Below are 25,836 nucleotides of genomic sequence, written 5' to 3'. Positions count from 1 at the left end.
CGTTGCTCTAGGTCTTCCCCAGTCGCGAGTCATAAGCTGGAATGTTCCGTGCTCCCTAAGACGCCGATCAATTGCTTCAAACGTCTTCCTGTCGGGACACCTTCGTTCTGGAAATCTGTCTTGATGCAAATGTACCGCGCCACGGCTATTGCCCCATGCTAATCCATACATCAAATGGGCATCTGCCAACTCCGCGTTTGTGAACATTGCACTGACTGCAAAACCACGTTTGTGATGAACAGTAACCTGTTTATGCTACGTACTGATGTGCTTGATGCTAGTACTGTAGAGCAATGAGTCGCATGTCAACACAAGCACCGAAGTCAACATTACCTTCGTTCAATTGGGCCAACTGGCGGTGAATCGAGGAAGTACAGTACATACTGACAAAACTAAAATGAGCTCTAACATGGAAATTAAGCGTTTCCGGACACATGTCCCCCATAACATCTTTTCTTTATTTGTGTGTGAGGAATGTTTCCTGAAAGTCTGGCCGTACCTTTTTGTAACACCCTGTATGTGGTGCTAAGTCAAATGCATTTCAGAAATCAAGTAGTTGTTAAGTACAACAACTAAGTTTCATTCCCTGGACACGAGTGTTCATCAGAGGCAAGGGTCTCATCATTAATATCCCAGGGAGGTGTGACAGGGCTGCTCTTGTTCATTCTATACATAAACGAGGTCATGGATAGGGTGAGCAACAATCTTCCAGTTGTTTACTGATGATGCTGTAGTGATCGGGAAGTGTCATCGTCGAGATATTGTAGATGGATAGAGGCCGTCTTGTACGTAGATGTTGATTAATACTGAGTATATTCTGTGGTAACTATCCTGACTTCACCATTAAGCAGTTATCCCTGAAACTTCCCAGGTTAACTGAAGCCTTCAGTACCATTTTGCAGTCTCACAACCAATCTGGGAACTTTCACCCAAACCTACACACTGAGGCGACAAAAGTCATGGGATAGCGATATGGACATATACAGGTGGCGTACACAAGGTATAAAAGAGCAGTGCATTGGTGGATCTGTCATTTGCGTTCTGGTGATTTGTGTGAAAAGTTTTCCAACTCGATTATGGCCCCACAATGTGAATTAAGATGTGAAATGATAGCTGTAACTAGAAATGAGGGACATTTAATTTTGGAACTCCTTGCGGAATTCTATATTCAGAGATCCACGGCATCAAAGAGCCTCCCACCGTAGACAATGCAGTGGACGATGGGCTTCACTTAATGACTGAGAGCAGTGGTGCTTGTGTAGAGTTGTCACTGCTAATAGACAAGCAGTACTGTGTGACACACCATAGAAAGCAGTGTGGGACGTGGGACGAATATATCTGTTATGACAGTGCCGTAAAATTTGCTGTTAATATGCTATGGCAGCAGACGACTGATGCAGGTACCTTTGCTAACAGTAGCACATCCTCCAGCACCTCTCCTGGGCTCGTGACCATATCGGTTGGACCATAGGTTGAATGGAAAACCGTGCCACAGTCAGATAAGTCAAAATTTCAGTGAGTTGGTAAGAGCAGGTGGTAGAGTCAAGTGTGGTGCAGACCCCACGAAGTTGTCAACAAGGCACTGTGCAAGCTGGTGGTTGCTTCATAATGTTCGGGCTGTGTTTACGTAGAATGGACTGGATCCTCTGGTCCAATTGAACCAATCATTGACTGCAGATGAGCTACTTGGAGAGCATTTGCAACTGTCTATGGACTTCATGTTCCCAAATAACGATGCAATGTTTGTGGATGACAATGTGTCATGTCATTAGGCCACGATTGTTTGCGATTGCTTTGAAGAACATTCTGGACAATTCCGGCAAATGGTTTGGCTAGCCAGATTGCCTGACATGCGGTATAACCCCTCTTCTACATTCCCGGAATTAACATTTTCCCGCCGTTTGCGACATTTTTTTATCGGTCCTGTCAAATTTCCTATGCGTGCAATGTTAATTTGCACCTGATTTTGCGTCAACGTATTTATAATTTTCCCGTGATTTACGCATTATGAAAAAATGTTTGTGGAGAAAATATGATGCTGGCATAATGTTGACCGTCCAGTAGTGTTTACAAATATTAAGTGGTTAAGTTTCTTGGCACCAGGGCACTATTCAGCAGATTTGAACAGGTAAACGAGTAAAAGATGTAACAATTCGTGCCATATCTCCCGTCGCTGCCTAGCTCTCGCAAACAATTGTGACCCAGTGACATGACACATTGCCATCCACAAACATTGCGTCGTTATTTGGAAACTAAGTGTATGAATGGTTGCAAATGCTCTCCAAGTAGCTCATCTGCAGTCAGTGATGGCTGATGGGAGTAACTAGGTTCATTCGAATGAAGATATCATGACCAATCACAACCATTTCTAAATTGTCTCTACTGCGCAAATGCAGTTTCGTGCTTGTTGTGATCATCGTGACACCTTTGTCGAACCATATGTAGTGTGTTTCAGCGTATGGCCACGTGGAGTGCTAGTTGACACCATCTTTCACTTTGTGTTACCCAAAAGTTTTAAGTGTAAACACTGCCGGTTACGCATTGTATTCATGCTGAGCAAAATGTGTTTCGAGAATTTTTCTCGTTGTCAGGTTCAGTATTTACTTATTTATTTTTTCTGGTGTTACACAAACAAAAAATGTGAGTGATAGTTTGCGCGCTCATTTGTGTGTGTGTGTGTGTGTGTGTGTGTGTGTGTGTGTGTGTGTGTGGTTTTCTACGTAACTGAAGAGGCAGTAACTACTAAAGTATTTCATTATTTAAGTAATGAATGACAGCTGCAGGCTTTTCAAAACCATCGATTATGAACTTTGAAATAAAGTGAAACGTTTCCACTTCCCAGACAGTTTTCAATTCCAGTTACATCAGCAGTTTTTATTAGATAATTAACCTTTATTAGATAATAAAAAAGTCCCTGACAAGTCTTCTGATACCTGTTATGTACATACATTATACATAGTGCGAGAGGGGTATCCTAAATGTAACTTTAACAGCTTAAAACACTATTTCCCACATTTTACATTTTCCCGCATTTTACACTATTTTTTTGAAGTCCCTCGAAAAGTGTAAAAATGGGGTTTCACTGTAAATCTCATCGAATATATACGGGACGTAATTGAGAAGTCAGTTTGCACGTAGTCCTACCCAGGCAACACTTTTGCAGTTCTGTATGGCTGTGCAAGTAGCATGGCTCAGTATTTCTGCACGAGACTTGCAATGACTTGTCGAGTCCATACTACATTGAGTTACTGCGCTGTACTGGGCAGGTGGAGGTCTGAGAGGATATTAGGAGGAATCTCATGACTTTCATCACCTTAGTGGACTTCAGACTATGCTACAGACCACAACCTAAATTCCAGAAAATAATATGGACAGAAAAATGCTGCCAGTGTCCATCCTTTTTCTGTTTGCACACGTCACATGCCTAACACCGTTACGTCGTGGGACCATACCCAAATCTTGTATCGGTGGATTCAATTGACTGATTTTTCCACACCAGGTCACAATAATTTTACATTTTTCTAAAATTTGCCTCATGTATAGTATACACCAAAATCTAATATTTATCGATATACATGAAGTCCAGGTTGAAGGGGAAAAAAAAAAATTCGGGAAAGCTGATCTACAGGTAAGTACCGTTGACACTGATTCCTGTGGCCTTTGTTTTTCTAGACAATCAGTAAGCAAATGTCATTACCAGCTTGTTTTATTAGTTAAATTTACAAATGCAAATGTTCAGCTTCACAATTCTATACCGAGTGAGGTGGCGCAGTGGTTAGCACACTGGACTCGCATTCGGGAGGACGACGGTTCAATCCCGTCTCCGGCCATCCTGATTTAGGTTTTCCGTGATTTCCCTAAATCGTTTCAGGCAAATGCTGAGATGGTTCCTTTGAAAGGGCACGGCCGATTTCCTTCCCTAACCCGAGCTTGCGCTCCGTCTCTAATGACCTCGTTGTGACGGGACGTTAAACACTAACCACCACCACCACCACCACAATTCTATGCTCACAATTATTTTTCCTTTAAAAAGGAATAATGGTTAAAGGTAACACACTGCCTGACAAAAATATGGAGCACTCAGAAGGTAAGGAGGAAACAAAATGAAACTTTTCAGACAAATTTCGAGCATGCAGCGTGTCATTTAATACATTCCACTATATTTTAACTGGAGACTGTTGAAGAATTGCTCTGTTACGCATCGAGTTCACGGGCAGACCACACCTTCTGGCATCAATGCCATTGCTGGTGGAACCGTGGAACTCAGCTGTCCTCTGCATTACCGTTCACCGTGGCCATTGGTATGTCCTCTAATCTTTGATTGGAACAAATCGTGGAGATGGCAAGGTTCTGTGCACTGTCCAACTGGTAGCCACTATCACGGCTCATTAGATTTTCTGCCAGGCATATTTCTACAGATTCTTTAATGATGGAGTCTCAAAAAGATGTTACTGTTGTCAGAACCATAGTTCTATCCTACTCCGTTGAATGTCCAGTGGAAGCTGAAGTGTTTTTCTTGTTGGTTAAGGTTTGATTTAGCTGCTGGCTTACTCCTTGTAGTAGAAGCTGAGTCAGAACAATTCACGAGATCTGTCTTCCAGTGCAATGTCTGGCATATTTACCATTTTGTTTTAATCCCGTTGCCACGGTTGATTTTCTTGAAGTAGAGATCCTGCTAAGCAATGCCTCTGAAATCCCATGTGTAGCCAAGGAAAGGCTTAACTTCATGTCCTGCAGCTGTTATTGGAGCAAAAAAAGATAACTTCTACGCACATCATGAAATGGCACATCCACTATTTTCCTTTTACAAACACACATTTCCTAGAGTGGTTGTACAGATCATTAGAGTGACTCATGAATTATATTAGAACACAACTTTACGTACAACACACACCTCGAAGGCTCAACATGACATTCAAGATTTCGCTATATTTATTTGTCACGAAACCATCTTGCCATTGGTTTTCATTCTTGGAGTGTGGTTGCTCTTTGACAGTCAAGCCACCGCCACGCTGTGACACAAAAAAGTAAAAGGCCCTGTCCAATGCAGGTGAAGCTGTTTGTTGTCATACCTTGCCATTTCTCATATTCCACACGTTCCATTTAATGCCTGCATATGAAAACAAACACCCGTTCACAGTATATGTTCAACTAACTTTCTACTTAATATTATTTTTTAATATTATTTTGTCACAATCCTCTTTCCTACCACTACACAAGGAGTGTGAAGTTTCAGTTGTCTAAACGGCATGTAACACTTCAAAATACAGTGTTCAGCAATAGTGGAGTTGATTGGTTGCAAAAGGAGGGTGCAACATTGATGTTCAATGCAACATCCTTTCACAGTGCGTGTGGTCTGACCCTGTTGATTAGCTATTTGGTAAATTCTGGCCTTACACAGTGACAACTTGTCCTTCACTGATCCCAAAAGTTGTACAATCTTAGATGGTGGACAAATCACCTTCGCCTGAAATTTATGGAGGATTCTTGATGTTTTAAATGTAATGTATTTTAGGCATGCTCACTTCCGTGAAGTTTGAAAGGTAGGAGACGAGGTACTGGCGCAAGTAAAGCTGGAAGGACAGGTTGTGAATTGTGCTCAGTTGGTAGATCACTTGCTCGCGAAAGGCAAAGCTTCCAAGTATGTCTGAGTCCAGCATGCTGTTTTAATATGTCAGGAAGTTTTTACTTTTATTTTTTTAATTCGTCTGGAAGACACTCACTTCCAGGGTGCTAAAATTGAAGAATTACCCACTGATAATCATTGTGACAGTGATGGCGGTGAGGTGGTGCTTGTTGTTGTTTTGTTGCTGTTACATTGATGCCTTTCTTGCAGGTATTGTCTTGATGTTGTTTGGTGGAGTTCCAAAGAAGACTGAGGAAGGTACGTCTCTGAGAGGAGACATCAACGTATGCATTGTGGGTGACCCAAGTACAGCTAAATCCCAGTTACTGAAGCAGGTATGTGCATTGGCTTTCTGTAGTGTTGGTAATAAGACGCAAATAATTCCGTAGTGCCATTTTCGAGCAGTTTACAAAGCTAGCATTTGTGTGTATTTTCTAATGTAATCTCCATTTTTTCATCTTCATAAGTGCTTGCTCAACTTTTCATGAACATTACCTTTTAAACCAGAGTTACTGCAAAAATACAAGTGCAATTTTAGTGCCAGGTTACGTAAATTATATAATTGCGAGTGAGCTCTCATTTCTAACATAATTATCCATGGTTTCATATCCCAATTTATCACCACATGCCAGCAACAAAATGGGTAAAGTGTTTTCACCCATATAAATGACCTGAGTCAGAACTGTCAAATCTGTTCAGTGATTACACAGTCCTCAGTTCATATGTACTTAGAAATTCTAGTTCAATCTGCATTCATAACACAGTACAAAAGGCAGCTAGTATTCCCATTCAACAACTGCTCAGAACTGACTCACGTGATCGCTGCTTTATACAACTTTGATATTCAGCTTGCACTTTTCTTTGTTACGACTTACAATTAATTAAAAAGTAATTGGATGGATAAAAAAATCTACCCATCAAACAGCAACAGGAGAATGCACATACAAAAGTATTAATATTTTTAATCTTTCGGAGCCAATGGCTCTGGATGTGATGAGAAGGAACTTCTCTTCTTATCCCTTCCGGTAAGTCTCCCCTGCCCCGGGGTTCTGGTTGTCTTTTCTGCACTCTACCCTTTTTCCTAAAACTCACCAGTCTTTTTCCTTCGCCCATCTTCCTTCCCCTTGAACCCTGCTGCCAGAAGGAGCCACTGACTCTAAAAGCTTGCAGACATTAATACCTTTGTATTTGTTTCTCATTTCGCTGCTTGGTGAGTAAATATTTTTATTTAACCAGTTACATCATATTTGCAAAAACTGATCATTTGCGTTGTTACAGTCTAATTAGATTTTCACAATTCAGTTGATTTCACAAGATATTTCTCCAGATTACTTCTGATTTTTAACTAATGTAATTTACAACTAAAAGTTTTGACAAAATTTCTTTCGTCTCGCCAAATTACATAATTGCCCAGTCTAATCTCTTGCTTCTTGACCCTGAGCCTGTCTTATATCACTGTCTTATTAGGTTGCTAAAATCAACAGATCACTTGCTGTTAAAAATTTTTTGCTGAAATGTTTAGTGTGGAGACCATCGTCAGGACATCATAAGAGTATAAAATGCCTTAATACAAAGTAATATGTTACATAATTACATTCTTGGTATTGGTGATGAACCAATCTTGAGAAAGTAATTATGTGACACAATACTGTGTATTAAGACAATATGACTTGTTCTGATGATGGGCTATGCACAAAATGTGCCAGCAAGTTAATTTTGAACAGCTAGTGATTTGTTGATTTTAGCAACCAAGTAAAGCAGTGATACAAGATGTACCCTGAGTTTCCACAGTGGTTGCAGTCCTCCTTGCGTGACTGTTGCGACTTAAGCATGTTGTGCATGTTGTGACTTAAGCATCTTGCTTCTTTCCAGTAAACACTTTTCTCTGTTATTAAGGTATTTAATGTTCACTCACAAGAGTTGGAATACTCCTCATCCTTCAAGGAAAGAAGTCTTCTAGAAAACTGACATCTTTTCTATGAATATTCCTTGAATTAAGTGATGTTAACAGTACAATACATTATGCATGCTTATTTTTGATTTACAGTGTTACTTTCTCATATTGCTGAATATGATTATAAAGAATAGATGGTATACAGAAAAACAATTGTCCGAGTGGTTCTAGGCGCTTCAGTTCGGAACCGCATGACTGCTACGGTCGCAGGTTTGAATCCTGCCTCGGGCATGGATGTGTGTGATGTCCTTAGGTTAGTTACATTTAAGTAGTTCTAAGTTCTAGGGGACTGATGACCTCAGATGTTAAGTCCCATAGTGCTCAGAGCCATTTGAACCAGAAAAACAATCAAAATTGAGAAATATCAAACCAAAAAACTAAAGGACAATGAAATATTGAAAGGTATATTGTGAATATGAAATATATGTTTGTATTGGGTTATATACAAGTTGTGTGTATTGTGTTCTCCAATACTTATGAGTGGCAGATGAGAAATAATTACTGACATCTCAAATTATCAGATCGCGGAGGTGAGTCCACGAGCGATATACACCTCCGGCAAGGCGTCCTCGGCGGCAGGTCTGACTGCAGCTGTTGTCAGGGACGAAGAATCGTTCGACTTCGTCATCGAGGCAGGCGCTCTGATGTTGGCCGACAATGGCATCTGCTGCATCGACGAGTTTGACAAGATGGACCCGAGGGACCAGGTGGCGATCCACGAGGCAATGGAGCAGCAGACGATATCCATAGCGAAGGTCAGTGTTACTGGCCCACACTGAGGAAGGAAGGTTTCCAGTTCTGTGAAAAATTTTATGATGTACAATGAAAATAGTGTACTCTTTGAGTTGATTTTGTCACGGTCCTTGGCACATTTACATCTGCACGATTGCTCTGCAATTCACAATTAAGTACTTGGCAGACAATTCATCGAATCACCTTCAGACTATTTCTGTACCGTTTTAGTCTCAAACAGCATGTGGGAAAAACAAATACTAAAATCTTTCCATATGAGCTCTGTTTATTTTATGATGATCATTTCTTCCTGTGTAGGTGGAGAGCCAGCAAAATCGTGTCATTGACACTTTCTTGTACTCAATGATAATGCAGATAAGCTGTCCGTCTTTGAACTTTGTCAACATGCTGTATCAATCCTATCACGTAACGATCGCAAATGATGCGGCAATGCTATAGAACAGAATGGACGAGCTTAGTATAGGTAGCCTTTTCAGTATGCTTGTTGCATCTTCTACGCACTTTGCCAACAAACACAGTCTGTGGATTGCCCTCCCTATTATTTCTATGAGATGATCCAATTTAAGTTGTTTATAATTATAATCCCAAAGTATTTAGGTGAACAATATCATTTAAATATGGGTGATTTGCTGTTTAAGTGAAATTTCCTCTTAGTACTGAAACAGAGGAATTCATACTTTCGTTGCGCTATACAGGTATCTTGGGTAAATCATTTTGCAATTAGTTTTGATCTTCTGATGACGTCACAAGACAGTAAACAACAGCATCATCTGTGAGAAATATTAAGAAGCATGCTCAGATTGTCTCCAAAATGTTTTGTATACAGGGTGACTATATGAAAAAAAAAATTATAAATAAATAAAATTTAGTTACAAACTACGACATGCGAACACTTTATTCAACATATAAATGTTACTACAGATATTCGGACTTAGTTTATGATATGTGCGATATGCCTGCATCATTGGTGATGGTGTGGCGCAGACTATTAGCAAAATTCTGCATGACCCACTGAAGTGTCAGAACATCAATGCTGTCGCTGACCTCCCGAATGGCTGTTTTCAGCTAAGCAATGGTTTTGGGGGTTATTGCTGTACACGTTGTCTTTAATATAGTCCCACAAAAGAGTCACATGTGTTTAGATCCGGAGAATATGGTGGCCAATCGAGGCCCGTGCCAGCGGCCTCTGGGTACCCCAGAGCCAGGATGCGGTCCCCAAAGTGCTCCTCCAGGACATCAAACACTCTCCCGCTTCAATGGGGTCGAACACCATCTTGAATGGACCATATCTTGTCGAAATCAGGGTCACTTTGGATAATGGGGTGAAATCATCTTCCAAAACCTTCATATAATGTTTGGTAGTCACTGTGCCATTGCAGAATATCACACCTATTATTCCGTGACTGGACATTGCACACCACACAGTCACCAATTGAGGGTGAAGAGACTTCTTGATCACAAAATGCACATTCTTGGTCCCCCAAATGCACCAATTTTGCTTATTGACGAACCCATGCACGCGCATACTAATTCTCATCGTGCCCCGCAGCCAACCGTGCAGTTTAAACGTCCTAACACAAACCGTTCGAAAGTTATGACGATTTTATTTTGTATAGTTCAGTAATTGTCGCCCTGTAGGTTAGCAGCTGCAGAGGCCCTAGAACACTTCAACAAGGGATGCCATTGTTTTGTATAATTTTTATGAAGTTTCCTGAATGAATGTTTCATTTTGCAACAGAATGTATGCTGTTTTTGAAACTTCATGGCAGATTAAAACTGGGTGTCAGACTGGGACCTGAATCTGGGAGCTTTGCCTTTTGTGAGCAAGTGCTCTACCAATTGAGCTATCCAAGCACAACTCACGACCGATCCTCACAGCTTTACTTCTGCCAGTACCTTGAGTCCTGTCTTCCAAACTATACAGAAGGTCTCTCGCCTATCTTTGTGGATACCTCAGTCGTAGTAACACTGCCTGTAGAAGGCGAGATCCCAGGTTTGAGTCGCAGTATGGCACACAGTTTTAATCTGCCACAAAGTTTCAAAAACAGTGCATTATCCCAGGAAGTAATTTATTACAATAAGATCGCGACTAACACAGTAAAAAAGGACATGTTAACTCCAATCTTAAGATGTGATGATAATCTACAAATAGTCTGATAAAGAAACAAGGTACTAAAGACATTGGTTGCCAGTGGGAATTTATTTATTTTAATGGGAAAAGTTGAAAATTTGTGCCAGACAGGGATTCGAACCCAGGTCTCCTAGCTACTAGGCAAGTGCGCTGACCATTACGCCATCCGCACACGGTGGTCACCGCAAGTGCATGCACTACCACAGCATGCCTCCTATCGGACCCAAATTCTCAACTTACACCTCACATCACTGATATAGTGCCCCTGCTCGTGATCCTCTTTACTTGGGGTCTCTTGCCAACTTCAGTAAGATTTCGAGCTTGATGTGCATCTGAACCAAAGGAGTCATTTTCTGTCAAGCCCTAATTATATGTATGTTATACATAACCTTTAGGGACTGGAAAATGTAGCACCCCCCTACACAATATTAGGCAGGTGTACCAGTTTCTTTGGCTCTTCAGTGTATATCGTTTATGCAAAATCTGCACATATCTTTTCAAAATTAGCATCTACCTTTTTCACAAAATTTGTGTATATCTTTTTTTGCAAAATTCATGTATATATTTTCTGCAAAAGGTCAGTATAAATTTGAAAACTTAATAAACCACAGAATAATGTAGATAGAGAGGTAAAAATTGACACACATGCTTGGAATGACATGGGGTTTTATAAATAATAATAATAATAATAATAATAGTAATAATAAAAAGTATTGCTAGACATGTGAAAGATCTCTTGGGCGCGTCGTTTGGTGATGATCGTGTGCTCAGCCGCCACTTTCGTCATGCTTGGCCTCCCAGGTCCCCAGACCTCAGTCCGTGCGATTATTAGCTTTGGGGTTACCTGAAGTCTATCATGATCGACAGACATCTCTAGAGATGCTGAAAGACAACATCCGACGCCAATGCCTCACCATAACTCCGGACGTGCTTTACAGTGCTGTACACAACATTATTCCTCGACTACAGCTATTGTTGAGGAATGATGGTGGGCATATTAAGCATTTCTTGTAAAGAACATCACCTTTGCTTTGTCTTACTTTGTTATGCTAATTATTGCTATTCTGATCAGATGAAGCGCCATCTGTCGGACATTTTTTGAACTTTTGTATTTTTTTGCTTCTAATAAAACCCCATGTCATTCAAAGCATGTGTGTCAATTTGTACCCCTCTGTCTACATTATTCCGTGGTTTATTCAGTTTTCAAATTTATACTGGCTTTTTAATCACCCAGTATATATTTTTAAAAAATGCAAGTCTTTTTTGCAAAATGAATGTATATCTTTCTTGCAAAATGCACATACAAGGTGTGATTCAGAAGTTTCAAGACTGATTCATTTCTGAGTAGTGGAGTGCGTGCGGACTGGTTGGGGGAAGTAGTTGGGAGTCTCAGGGAAGGAACTGAAGATGCGGCAGTTGCCTCCAGAACCCTGGAGAGTGCGCATCACTTGCAGCGTGGGTGCATGTCATTGACCTCGGTCAAAAAGTGGGAGAGGCGAAAATGGAGCAGCACTTGGAGCAGTGTTATGCAATTAAGTTTTGCATGCGACTGAACCAGACTGCCACGGAGACTCTCGGTATGATTCAAGAGGCCTTTAAGGAAGAAGCCATGTCCCGTGCAATGAGTTTCATGTGACACAAATGTTTCAAAGAAGGCTGCGGGAATGTTGAAGACGACGACCACTCTGGGAGGCCATCAAGCCGAATGGATCAAAATGTGGAGAGAGTGCAGGAACTTTTAAACAATGACCGTCGTCTTAGTATTAGATTAATTGCCGATGAACTGGGACTCAGTCTGAGTATGGTGTGGAGGATAGTGATGGAGAATTTGATGTTGCGAAAAGTGTGGGCCAAACTGATGTCAAAAGTTTTGTCGGTGGATCAGAAGAAAGGGCGCATGACCTACAGGAAATGCTCCAATGGTTGAATGTTGATCCGAACCTTCAGGAGAAAGAGGTTACTGGTGATGAGACCTGGGTCTACAAGTACGATCCTGAGTCGCACCGACGCCCAAGAAAGCTTGCATGAGCAAGTAGTATGTGAAGTGCATGCTGATTGTTGTTTTTATTTTAAAGGTAAAGGAGTGATTAACAAGGAGTTCGTTGCTTGTGGACAGACTGTCACAGGTGAATTTTACGTTGGTGTGCTCCGCCGTGTGAGGGATAGAGTTTGCCGTGTCCGCCCGGCGATCCAGGGCGATTGGATTCTCCACCACAACAATGTGCCCGCTCACATGTCGCGCGCCGCCGCTGAAGTTTTGGTCAAGTTCAATGTGACAACACTGCCACAGCCACCCTACAGCCCCGACTTGGCTCCAAGTGACTTTTTCCTCTTCCCCTGAATCAAGACAGGCCTAAAAGGGAAGCTATTCGACTCCATCTTGCCATCCAGCAGGCTTTGACGAGAGCCCTTGACAGCGTGACGCCCGAGGCCTTCCAGAAGGGCTACAAACATTGGAAGATGCGTTGGCAGCGCTGTGTTGATGCTGAAGGATCATATTTTGAAAAATTTTAGTCCACTACACTTAAATGTCCAATAAATTTCTAGTTCTGAGTTAAGTCTTGAAACTTTTGAATCACTCCCTGTATATCTTTTTTGCCAAATTCACGTATATATATTTAATAAAATATAAATGATTTGCCACACAAATTCAAAAGGTTTTCATTGCTATGTGAGTGAAGACAAACAGAGCCATACTACTTTGAAATTGAGTGTTTTAAAAAAAGTGCTAGTTGGTAACTTTATGACTGTAATGTCTGCTTTTGTAAAAACTTCAGTAGTTTCTTTTTCTGAAATGACCTTTGTTTTCTGTGTGTGGATGTATGTAAGCTTTCAGAATTGATTGTTTTGTTGAATAGCAACAGCATTTTGCCGCCAGTGAACTGAATGTGTCTCCGGTTTGAGGTGTTACTAGACTTTTCTTTTCCCACCCAATTCGGTAATTATAAAATATGCAGCATATTAATTTTGAACTATCATGGGTATTGGTAGCCATGGGACCCATGCTTAACAATGCCACAGCTGGAACTGACAAGGCCCTTAGCTTTAAATGTGCCAATCAGCAATACTAACACTTTGACTCAAGTTGTTGCCCAGTATTGTGGTTAAATAAACAAAATGTCTTAGTATTCCTTTAATGTCATTGAGAACACTCTCAGTGAAAGCTGCGAAAATTGATTTGTGTAAGGAAGTGTAATAAAGATTTTGAAAATAATGGCTCAGCTGTTTCACATTCACGGAACCACCTAATGCGGCAGTGTGGAAACGCACATATTGTCCTCGCAGGCCGGAGTGCGGGCGACCCTGAACGCTCGCACCTCGATCCTGGCAGCTGCAAATCCTATCGGCGGCCGCTACGACCGCACCAAGTCACTGCAGCAGAACGTCTCGCTCAGCCCACCCATCATGTCTCGCTTCGATCTCTTCTTCATCCTCGTTGAGTTTCTTTTTCTGAAATGACCTTTGTTTTCTGTGTGTGGATGTATGTAAGCTTTCAGAATTGATTGTTTTGTTGAATAGCAACAGCATTTTGCCGCCAGTGAACTGAATGTGTCTCCGGTTTGAGGTGTTACTAGACTTTTCTTTTCCCACCCAATTCGGTAATTATAAAATATGCAGCATATTAATTTTGAACTATCATGGGTATTGGTAGCCATGGGACCCATGCTTAACAATGCCACAGCTGGAACTGACAAGGCCCTTAGCTTTAAATGTGCCAATCAGCAATACTAACACTTTGACTCAAGTTGTTGCCCAGTATTGTGGTTAAATAAACAAAATGTCTTAGTATTCCTTTAATGTCATTGAGAACACTCTCAGTGAAAGCTGCGAAAATTGATTTGTGTAAGGAAGTGTAATAAAGATTTTGAAAATAATGGCTCAGCTGTTTCACATTCACGGAACCACCTAATGCGGCAGTGTGGAAACGCACATATTGTCCTCGCAGGCCGGAGTGCGGGCGACCCTGAATGCTCGCACCTCGATCCTGGCAGCTGCAAATCCTATCGGCGGCCGCTACGACCGCACCAAGTCACTGCAGCAGAACGTCTCGCTCAGCCCACCCATCATGTCTCGCTTCGATCTCTTCTTCATCCTCGTTGACGAGTGCAACGAGGTAAGTGCCAGGATGACTGAATGTACTTTGACCAAACTTTGGCGAATTGTTTTGTGTTGTACTTTTTAATTATTAGTCGACCACAATATTATCGCACCTGGGAGTGATGGCTCTTCAGTCAACTTATCACGAATTTTTAGCATGGTATGTCATGAGGACATTTGATAGTGCATGCACATCTCTCTTGAAATCATTCACAGTGTGATACTTTTCTCTTAGTCACAACTGTACTTCTTTACTTTAACATCACCATGCTTTTCCAATAACATCCACGGGAGGTGAGTGCACTAATAATGTGGTCGGTTAGTATCCATGTAGTTTGGTAGAAAATGTAAATACATAGTTCGCAGACACTTAAAAGTGGTGATGATTCCCAAGTTTGTGGTGAATTGACCTGTTTGATCTCTGCTTTTCTAAGGCCATGCCTTACATTTTCCTTCAAAGTAGGATTTATAATCAAGCCTTCTTAGCCAAATTCACGTTTTAAAAGTTTTGGGCTTACAGCAGAGTTGTTTTTGCTTTCCCGGTATTTGAGCAGCTTTCCTAGTTGTCAGGATAAGTTGTCGAGCAACAAAACCTGTACCAGACTTTTACTTTCTTTGTAGTTTAGTACAAAATGTAAATAAGTAGCTCACCAGGGTTTGTAATGTGTTAGATTTAAAAAGTTATTCTTAAAGTTGTGTAAAATTGTTATGCTCTGATTTTTATTTCTTTTCAATGCAGCAGAGATGTGAGCATTGAAAAAGTGTTAATATGAATGATAACAGAAAATCAAAGCTCAAGATATGGTCAAAAGTGAGTGATAGTGGAAGAGCAAGGTTTTTATAAAGTATTTATGTTAGGAATAGTCAAGGAGTAGAATCTTCCAAGGTGGGAAAGGGAGATTATAATTAATGACAGAATGTTTTCAGTGAACATAGACAGCTGAAATCACTGTGGGGGTAAAAACCACTAACCTATCCTAATTCAGGAGACACAACATGATACACAATTAAATGCTTGACAAACTGCTGCATCGTGTATGACAATTAATTTCGTTACTTTTGTGCTAGGTACTCTATTCCCAATAAATTTTGCAGACAGAATCCACATTTGCCGCTAAATGCAGCTACAAAATTACATTGTGGTACTGTACTTATTTCAGGAGGTTTGAAGCTGTAAACACTGAGATGCATGAAAAACTGCTGCATTGTGCTTTATGTTTAAATTTATTAATTCTTTGCTACTAACTCTATTTGCAAAACACATTTAGCAGACTGTATCCACGTATGCCACTGAATGTACTGATAAAAGTGTATGACACAGAGAGAGAGGGGAAGAGGAGATAGCTGGGGAGAGGGGGGCAAAATGATGTGGAAATAGAAAGGAAAGAGGAGATGGACAGAGGGGGAGGGGGGGTGGGGAGGAGGAGATTGGAAAAGAGAGAGGAGGGAGTAGGACATGGACAGAGAGAGGGGGCAGGAGGAGATACACAAAGAGTGGGGTGCAATGAGGAGATGAAATACTGGAACTGAAATAAATAGATCACCGGGTACTCGACTGGTACTTCCAGAATTTGATCAAATTTATGGCTGATGTCACTAACTCCAGTTGAACTCTCTCTCTCAACTGAGAAAGTAATGCCTCATTGTTTAATCCCTTTATCCCACAACTGACGAACCAACCAGGCACCCAATCTCTGTTAGTCTCCATCCCAAGGCCACCTCCACCCTTGTACCCCTTTTCCCCCACTTCACTCTCCACTCTTACCACAGTTTCCTCTTCCTCTGTTCAATTTCCTCTTCCCAGGCTACTCCTCCACACCTCCATACGCTGCACACAAGGCCCTCTGCTTGCAGCCAGAACGAGCCCACTGGTGCCGCATCCGTAAACTGTGCACCTACTGTGTCTCCCTTCCAGCTGTCAACCGTTCATCCGACCCTTCCTCTCGCTCGGTGCCTCCTTTCTCCTGTCACCCCCTCCACCTGACACGACCCCTCGTCCCAATAGAGCAACAGTGTCAACCCAGTGTAGTCGGCCTAGACAGTGTGAGTGGGTGAGTGTGATGGTTAAAAGCCGTATTCACTGTTAATTGGCTGTGGCTGCTTCAGAAATATAGAAAGGTTTTTCAGAGATCACTACCAGTCACAACCTTTTTTGCTTAAATTATTTAGTAAATCGGCATGTGTCGAGGCACAGACCTCAACTTTAGGCCACAATGGCAATAATTAACAAAACTTCTGCATATGTATTAAAGTTGTTCTTTACAGTCTGGCACGTGCTGTGGCTATCTCGTGTAGACAAATGATGACCTAGCGTGGGGGGAACATTTACTTTGTTTATTACTCTACCGTTTCCATAAAAATAATATTTTTTAATAATCACAGCCAGATGAGAAAATGAGTAATTTGGTAACTTATAAAGTGACGTGCAGTCATTGTAAGAAATAGTACACTTCCCAAATGGGCAGAAATTTTAAAACCTGCTTTGAAGAACATATTGGCTGTTTCAGACTTGATAAAGCTAACAAGTCAGCTATAGCAAAGCACGTAGATGAAACTGGATACCATGTTCCGATAGATAAATGTCTTAAAGTACTGTACACTTTAGAGAAGAGCCATAAAATGGATATCTTGAAGGAAATGTCCATCTGTGCCAACAAGTGGAATAACAAGATCCAGAATCAAATCGCAGATTTCAAGAACTCAAATTTATTCACCAAATTCTTTTCAGTAGTTTAAAATTAGGAAATACGTGATGACTAAGAATATGCATGAATCTGTGTTCCAGCCGCAATATCTTTGTAATTCTGTAAAGTAAATTTTATGCTGTCACTAGCTGCTCCCTGCCACACACTGCTGTGGCTCACTCTGGTTAAAATGAAAAGAAAGAAAAGAGAATGCACGTGCTTATAACACAGAGGGTCCACAAAAATGTATCCACTGTTTAAAAGTCCATAACTTGCAAACTAATTGACAGAGTTGTCTCATTTTTGGCGAAAGTGTAGCTTAAAGTCCAACTTAAAGATATCACTTTAGGTGTTTGAAATGGTCACCATTAACATCAACACACAAACGATGCCGCCGAACTGCATCAGGAACTACTGACTGCAACGTGTTCAGTTGGATATTTGCACATGAATGTATGATGGATTCTCGAAGTTCATCCAATGTGTGTGGCATTTGTCGATAAATGACGTCCTGTAGTGTTCCCCACAGGTAAAAATCCAGAGGAGTTAGGTCTAGGGAACTTGGTGGATACTCCACAGCACCTCTACGGCCTATCCATCTTCCCAGTAGATTTTAGTCGAGATACGCCCTAACACGATTTTGGTAGTGGACCGGGGCACCATCCTGTTTGAAAGTAAACTCTTCCGTCTCCATACAAGTCTTGGAATTCAGGTAAAATGGATGTCTGAAGCTTCTGAAGGTACACCTCACCAGTAACCGTGCCGTCAAAGAAGAATGGCCCAATCAAGCCCTGGTAAGACAACCCACACCACACATTTACTCCTGGCAAATTCACAGCTTTGTCTACATGGATGTTCGGATTTTCAGCGGCCCAGTAGATGCAATTGTGGCGATTTACTGTACCACTGAGTTTGAACTGTGCCTCATCTGACCACACAATCATCTCTGCAAACTCTTCATCGCTGCCACCCATGTTAGTAAACCACTCGCAGTACTCCATTCTACGATCTGGGTCGTCCTCGTTCATTGCGTGTAGCAATCGTGGGATGTAGCACTTCCACTTTGCTGTCTTCAAAATTCGGAAAACATTTCAGCGACTCACTCCAGTTTCACGGGCGCACTGTCTCACAGACTTCTGTGGTGAGCGAGTGAATTGTTGTAACACACAATGGCAGTTAGCTGTTACAGGTCATCCAGATCGTTGTTTGTGTACATCTTTAACACAGCCTTGGTCTTCAAATTTGTCTTGAATGCGACGAATCGTTAAACGTGTTGGTGGCTCTGTTTGACACTCATTTCGCCATTGCCGTTGAACCTCATTAATGTTTTCGTACTTAAAATACCACTTCAAAACTAACTTTCTTTCATTGAATGTAAGCCTTGTGCCAGCCATGTTTACTCGAATAACTAGGTGCAACTAAGAACAAAAACACTGACTATCTGGCGACTGTCATCTGACAAAACAAAACAACGCAATACAAAGCTTGTGTGGTGATTGCTGGAACTACAAACTATTACACTACCAAAGATGAGACAACTCCGTCAGTTAGTTTGCCAGTTATGGACTTTTAAACAGTGGATACATTTTTTTGGACCCCTTTGTATATATGGGAATTGGATACACGTCCTAATCGCCTTCTCCCTCCTGTTTCTATTTCCTCCTCCTTTTCCTTTGGCCATCTCCTTCTTCTTCCCCCTTCCTTTGTCCAGCTCCTCCTTTCAGCTCTCCCTGAATGTGGTAGGACGTATGGGACAGGTCTTGCATATAGGTCTGTTACAGGGATATGAGGCAAGGGGTTGGGAGTAGGCTTCTGCAGGGATGGACGAGAATATTGTGTAGGTTCGGTGTGCGGCAGAGTACCGCTGTGGGAGAGGTGGGGAGGATAGTGGGAAGGACATTTCTCATTTCAGGCCACGACGAGAGGTAATTGAAACGCTGGCGGAGAATGTAATTCAGTTGCTCCATTCCTGGGTGGTACTGACTCACAGGGGGATGCTCCTCTGTGGCTGGATGGTAGGACTTTGGAAGGTGGTGGATGACTGGAATGATAAGGCACTGGAGATTTGTTTTTGTACAAGGTTGGGAGTGTAATTGCAGTCTGTAAAGGCCTCAGTGAGACCCTCGGTATATTTGGAGATGTACTGCTCGTTACTGCAAATGCGACAGCCACGGATAGTGAGGCTGTATGGAAGGGACTTCTCGGTATGGAATGGGTGGCAGCTGTCGCAGGAGAGGTATTGGTGGTGGTTGATGGGTTTGATATGGACAGAGGTACTGAGGTGGAGGTCATTGTCGAGGAAGATGGCTTGTTGGGTTGAGTAGGACCAGGTGAAGCGAACGGGAGAAAAGGTGTTGAGTTTCTGGAGGGATTTGGATAGGGTGTCTTCAACCTCGATCCAGATTATGAAGGTGTCATCAGTTAATCTGAACCAGGAGAGGGTATAGGGATTCTGGGTGTTGAGGAAGCATTCCTCTAGATGGCTCATGAATAGGTTGGTGTGGGATGGTGCCATGCGGGTGCCCATAGCTGTAACCCGGATTTGTTTTGTATTTGATTCAAATGCAGCATTGTGTCAAAATTCCAGAGGAATAGGTGAAGATCTTTCAAGAGATTTAAGATTTTGAACAAACTAACTTTCATTTTTATTTATATACATTATAAAGTTGTCACCCTCTCTCTTATTTAATATATTTTGTGAACTAATATCAGAGATGCACCAGCGAGATGTGCAGATAACGTTGCGAATGACAAGAGGCCACCAGAATACACACATCAGCAGTTAAATCAAAACGAGTGTTGTTTTGATCACCATCTTCTGTCTATTGCACAGCAGAGATAATTGTGATGACATGTTTTTGAGTGTCCTTTGCAAGTTTATAAATAGTAGTAAACAAAATCCAAGTAGCAATAGCAATAGATGTAACTGTACACACCCCAAGAAGACATGTTACATGAACAAAGTGCGTGATTTTTTATGTAAAGCAGGGTAAATATTCCCTCATATTAGATCATACTTCTCTTTCTCCCCAGGATGGCCACAGCACATGCAAAGACTGAATAGAACAACTTTACTATGTACTTCTGTTAAATGGTTTTTTGTGCTGCCATTTTAGCCTTAAGATTAAGCTTATGCTTCAAAATAAGTTGCTTTATAAAATGATTTAAGTAAATCAACAAAAACTTGTGAATGGTATCTCTCTCTCTCTCTCTCTCTCTCTCTCTCTCTCTCTCTCTCTCTCTCTGTGTGTGTGTGTGTGTGTGTGTGTGTGTGTGTGTGTGTGTGTGTGAAGGGGGGGGGGGTTGTTTCTTTTCTTTGGTTTCCAGTCAAGATAGTGACATAATGTAAGATTATACAATTTCTTAAATTTTACAAATTGGTTCATTTTTTCTGGCATTGTGATTTTCTGCAGGTGGTGGACTATGCCATAGCCAGGAAAATCGTTGACTTGCACAGCAATGTCGAGGAGTCGGTGGAGAGGGTGTACTCGCAGGAGGATGTCATAAGATACATTCTGTTTGCGAGGCAGTTCAAGCCATTCATCAGTGATGTGAGTCAAACATTTTGTATGCTTCTTTAGCCTAGTTTCTTTCTTTCTCAGTTTGTCTCTACACTTGTTAGTTCTGATTTTTCGTGGTTAACTTTTTGTTTTCATTAAATGAGATATAACACCCCTCTTACCAAAGATCAAATTTCAGTGATGTGTCTTTCATATGCAGATTGTGTCATTCAAATTCATACTGTCAGAAAACATGCTCACTTTTAAAAAAATTCTAATCTAACACTTGCCTCGGTATACAAGGCGTGTTTTTTTTTTTAAAAAGTAAGTATCATTGTGAAATAAAAATAAAACAAACAGACTTTTCGTAACAATTTTAATTTTACTTGAAAGCGCGTACTTTAATATATGCTTTTACATAATTCCCATCAATATTAACACACTTATTGTATTGTACAACTGGCTTTTGAATGCCATCCTCATAAAAACCTGGTGCCTGATTAGGCAAGAATTGCATAAAACAATTTTTGATGCTTGAGGACACTCATCACACGACATTGAAATCTTAAAGTGTCTGTTCTCTCTCTTTTTCATCAACTTTCTGCACCAAATCATTAGTGATTGAAGGTTGCCCATTTCATTCCTTGTCATGCACGTTTGTACAACCACGTTTAAAAGCTCTCACCCATTTCCGTACCGTACCATTGCTCATAATGTTTTCTTCATACTCTTTGGAGATCTGATGATGAATTTCAGCTGCATTCACTCCTTTAGCACTAAGAAAATGAATCACTGCATGTATTGCACAATCAATGGTATTTTCAATTGGAGGAGGCATTTCAGATTCTCACAAAAGACGACGCATTTCAGATTCCCACAAAAGACATAAACACACCAATTACTGGTGGGAACTGTGTAGAAAAGTAGATTAAAGTGTGTGTTTTCATGTAAAAAATAATTGCAAATAAAAAGTTTGCTTTTTTTTCATTTTTATTTTAAAACAGTTCTTACTTATGATGGCAAGGTCTTCTTAGGGATGATATACGAGGGCTATCCACAAAGTACATTATGTTTTAGTTTGTGTCCATTAGGGGCGGGGCTAGCACGGCCATCTTGGGTTCATGGCATTTCGCCGCTCAGACGGCATCCTGCCGTGCTAGAGAGAGGTTCGTGCTGTACTCCGTTGAGTTACTGTGACAGTTTCAAATGTCAGCGTTAATTGAAAATGCCGCAAAGTGTGAAGTGTGTACTGTAATAAGGTTTCTGACTGCAAAAAACTGTACACCGATAGAAATCTATCGGCAACTTTGTGAAGTGTATGGGGACAACATAATCACTGAAGGTGGAGTGCGTCAATGGGTCATAAAATTTAAAAATGGCCGCACTAATGTTCACGACGATGAACAAAGTGGAAGACCCAGCATAGTGACTGCTGAACTTGTCGAAAAAGTCGATGCCGCGGTCCGTGAAAACCGTAATTTCACAATAACGGAACTCTCTATGAGTTTTCCACAAATTTCACAAAGTTTGTTGCACGAAATCATTACCGCAAAGCGTGGTTACCACAAGTTTTGTGCAAGATGGATACAAAAAATCTTGACAGAGATTCGCAAAAATCAGCGAATGGCTGAAGCGTTAACGTTTTTGGACGCTTACGAGAAAGATGGCGACTCATTACTCGATCGCATTGGTACTGGTGACGAAACATGGGTTAAGCATTTGAACTGCGAGACAAAATTGCAGTCAATGCAGTGGGGCACACAAATTCCCCCAAAAACCCAAGAAATGCATGCAGACAATGTCGGCAAGGAAGGTGATGGCGACTGTCTTTTGGGACAGAAAAGGTGTGATTTTTGTGGATTTCCTGGAAAGAGACACTACAATAAACTCTCAAAGGTATTGCCAAACTCTGCACAGCCTCAGAAGAGCAATACAAAACAAGTGCAGGGGAAAGTTGGGCTCAAAGATCTTGCTGATTCACGACAACGCCTGGGCTCACATGGCAAATGCCACTCTTGAAGTTCTCGAATCTTTTAAGTGGGAGTTGTTTCCTCATCCACCATACAGTCCCAACCTGGCACCAAGCGGCTTCCACTTATTCCCAGCAATGAAGAAGTGGTTGGCTATGCAGCGTTTTGATGACGACGCACAGCTTCAAGAAGAGGTAACCACGTGGTTGAAGGCGCAGGCGGTCGAATTTTACGACGAAGGAATTTCCAAGCTCGTCCATCGCTACGATAAGTGCCTTAATTTAAATGGCAACTACATAGAAAAGTAGTATTTAAGTGTGGCTTTCATCTGTATGTAATAAAAAAAATTTCCAATACTTTATTTATTTTTAATTCCAAAACGTAATGTACTTTGTGGATAGCCCTCGTATGTTGGTTCACATTTTGCATCACAAAGAAGGTGCAATTATCTATAACTAGCAACCCACCCTTTTTCACATGAATGTTACTAAGTATTCACATATGCTGGATGACTTGCTATCCATGAGTTAGACAGACAGAAAAACACGGTGACTGACTTCAGTCTATAATATGTACAGAAATCGAAATAGATCATGTAAGTGGCATCTGTTATTAAATAACACAGATTTCTTTTGCATCCTCTCTTCTTTAATTTGCCTTCAAAATAATCTTCTAAATGACAGTACATTTTTTCTTCACAAGAATGACACTGCAGAAAATAAACACCCAAGTGACTATTATGAAGTGCTAACTTGAGCTGATAACATGAACTACAATTACGTCAAGCATGGTGTGAACAAACTAATTTTACATGCTTAAATTTCCAAATTAACTTGTTACCAAAATTACTTTATCCATAACAAATGAATGCAGAAAGCTCATATGCACATAACTTGAAAGTTAATTTCCATATATTTTTTAAAATTTTTCTACTGTAGTTGCCAATTGCCGAATGATATCGGTATGCCCAGGTAAAGTATCACACTTCTCTAATGCTGTTGCCGGTAGCCAGCTGTATTGTTAGGTACACGCAGGGTGTCCCAGGAGGAAAGGCCAAAATCTAGGAATAGGACAGGAACGATCATTCAAAGGAAAGTTATGAGGTAAACATGGACTCTAAAATGCATACACTAATAATCATGAGCATTTATTCAGTAACAAAAATGAACCAGTGCTTCTAACTCATAAGGTACGCATGTAAGGTATGCATTTTAGAAGCAGCGTTTACTAGACTTCCTTGCTACAAATAATCGTTCCTGCTTTATCTCCGAATATTGACCATACCTCCTGGGACACCTTATATAAGTAGTTCCACTTAATTACAACACAGTGATAAGCTAGTGAAATGTCTTGTAATACCTTCTTCTTGAGCTTTCCTTTCATCCACATATTAAGAATGGACACATGACAAGGTTTTGTATTTTGTTTGTTTTTGTGTGTTTCATAAGAGAAGTTTTAGGCAATATTTTATTAATGTATTCTAAAATCATTTAACACACATTTTATTACACTTATTAGGAAATATTTTATTCTAAAGTTGTTTAACACACATTTTTTAAGCATGTTCACCTCTGCAGACTTAAGTATGTTGATGATGTGCACCCAGATATGTCCATGATGATTATGATGATAACAACCACCTCCTCCTCCTCCTCTTCTTCCTCCTCCTCGAATTTGTCAAAGTTAGCGAGATGGTCATTGCAGGTGGCCGGTGAGCTGATGGTGGAAAATTATGTGAAGCTGCGGCAACGGGATGGCTCGGGAGGCAGCAAGTCTACGTGGCGCATCACCGTGCGGCAACTGGAGAGCATGGTGCGCTTGTCGGAGGCAATGGCCAAGATGGAGTGTGCGGATGAGGTAGGGAGTGCAGACGTGGTGCTTAATATATTAGTCGTGAGCAATCAATTTCTGAGTGGAGCTAAAACAGGTGGTTTCTGTCTGTTCATTTTACAGCGCATCATTTGTCACCCTTTTGAGTGATTTGGTATTCCATCTTTCCCTCCACTTGATGCATTTGACACTCCTTTATAGCAGTTCTTTTGGGCAAGCTGTACCCCCCCCCCCCCCTGTTGTTGTTGTTGTTGTTGTTGTGGTCTTCAGTCCTGAGACTGGTTTGGTGCAGCTCTCCATGCTACTCTATCCTGTGCAAGCTTCTTCATCTCCCAGTACCTGCTGCAACCTACATCCTTCTGAATCTGCTTAGTGTATTCATCTCTTGGTCTCCCTCTACGATTTTTACCCTCCACGCTGCCCTCCAGTACTAAATTGGTGATCCCTTGATGCCTCAACACATGTCCTACCAACCGATCCCTTCTTCTAGTCAATTTGTGCCACAAACTTCTCTTCTCCCGAATCCTATTCAATACTTCCTCATTAGTTATGTGTTCTACCCATCTAATCTTCAGCATTCTTCTGTAGCACCACATTTCAAAAGCTTCTATTCTCTTCTTGTCCAAACTATTTATCATCCATGTTTCACTTCCATACATGGCTACACTCGATACAAATACTTTCAGAAACGACTTCCTGGCACTTAAATCTATACTCGATGTTAACAAATTTCTCTTCTTCAGAAACGCTTTCCTTGCCATTGCCAGTCTACATTTTATATCCTCTCTACTTCGACCATCATCAGTTATTTTGCTCCCCAAATAGCAAAACTCCTTTACCACTTTAAGTGTCTCATTTCCTAATCTAATTCCCTCAGCATCATCCGACTTAATTCGACTACATTTCATTATCCTTGTTTTGCTTTTGTTGATGTTCATCTTATATCGTCCTTTCAGGACACTGTCCATTCCTTTCAGCTGCTCTTCCAGGTCCTTTGCTGTCTCTGACAGAATTACAATGTCATTGGCGAACCTCGAAGTTTTTATTTCTTCTCCATGGATTTTAATACCTACTCCGAATTTTTCTTTTGTTTCCTTCACTGCTTGCTCAATATACAGATTGAATAACATCGGGGAGAGACTACAACCCTGTCTCACTCCCTTCCCAACCACTGCTTCCCTTTCATGTCCCTCGACTCTTATAACTGCCATCTGGTTTCTGTGCAAATTGTAAATAGCCTTTCGCTCCCTGTATTTTACCCTTCCACCTTCAGAATTTGAAAGAGCGTAT

At 41.1% G+C, this 25,836-nt stretch overlaps 1 protein-coding gene across 1 annotated transcript in view; it reads left to right on the top strand.

Moving 5' to 3' along the window:
* Nucleotides 1–25,836, top strand: part of LOC126428252 (DNA replication licensing factor Mcm6) — a 77,391-nt gene that overhangs the window by 29,555 nt on the left and 22,000 nt on the right. The window contains exons 7-11 of the mRNA XM_050090166.1: nucleotides 5,837–5,961; nucleotides 8,102–8,335; nucleotides 14,411–14,578; nucleotides 20,660–20,797; nucleotides 24,421–24,573. Of these exons, the coding sequence (XP_049946123.1) occupies nucleotides 5,837–5,961; nucleotides 8,102–8,335; nucleotides 14,411–14,578; nucleotides 20,660–20,797; nucleotides 24,421–24,573 (818 nt within the window). The remainder of the gene's footprint in view (nucleotides 1–5,836; nucleotides 5,962–8,101; nucleotides 8,336–14,410; nucleotides 14,579–20,659; nucleotides 20,798–24,420; nucleotides 24,574–25,836) is intronic.

This window comes from Schistocerca serialis, chromosome 12 (genome assembly GCF_023864345.2).
Source record: "Schistocerca serialis cubense isolate TAMUIC-IGC-003099 chromosome 12, iqSchSeri2.2, whole genome shotgun sequence".
In the NCBI taxonomy this organism is placed as follows: Eukaryota; Metazoa; Arthropoda; class Insecta; order Orthoptera; family Acrididae; genus Schistocerca; species Schistocerca serialis.
The sequence above is the reverse complement of the archived record's forward strand: the minus strand, read 5'-3'. Positions and strand labels throughout refer to the sequence as shown.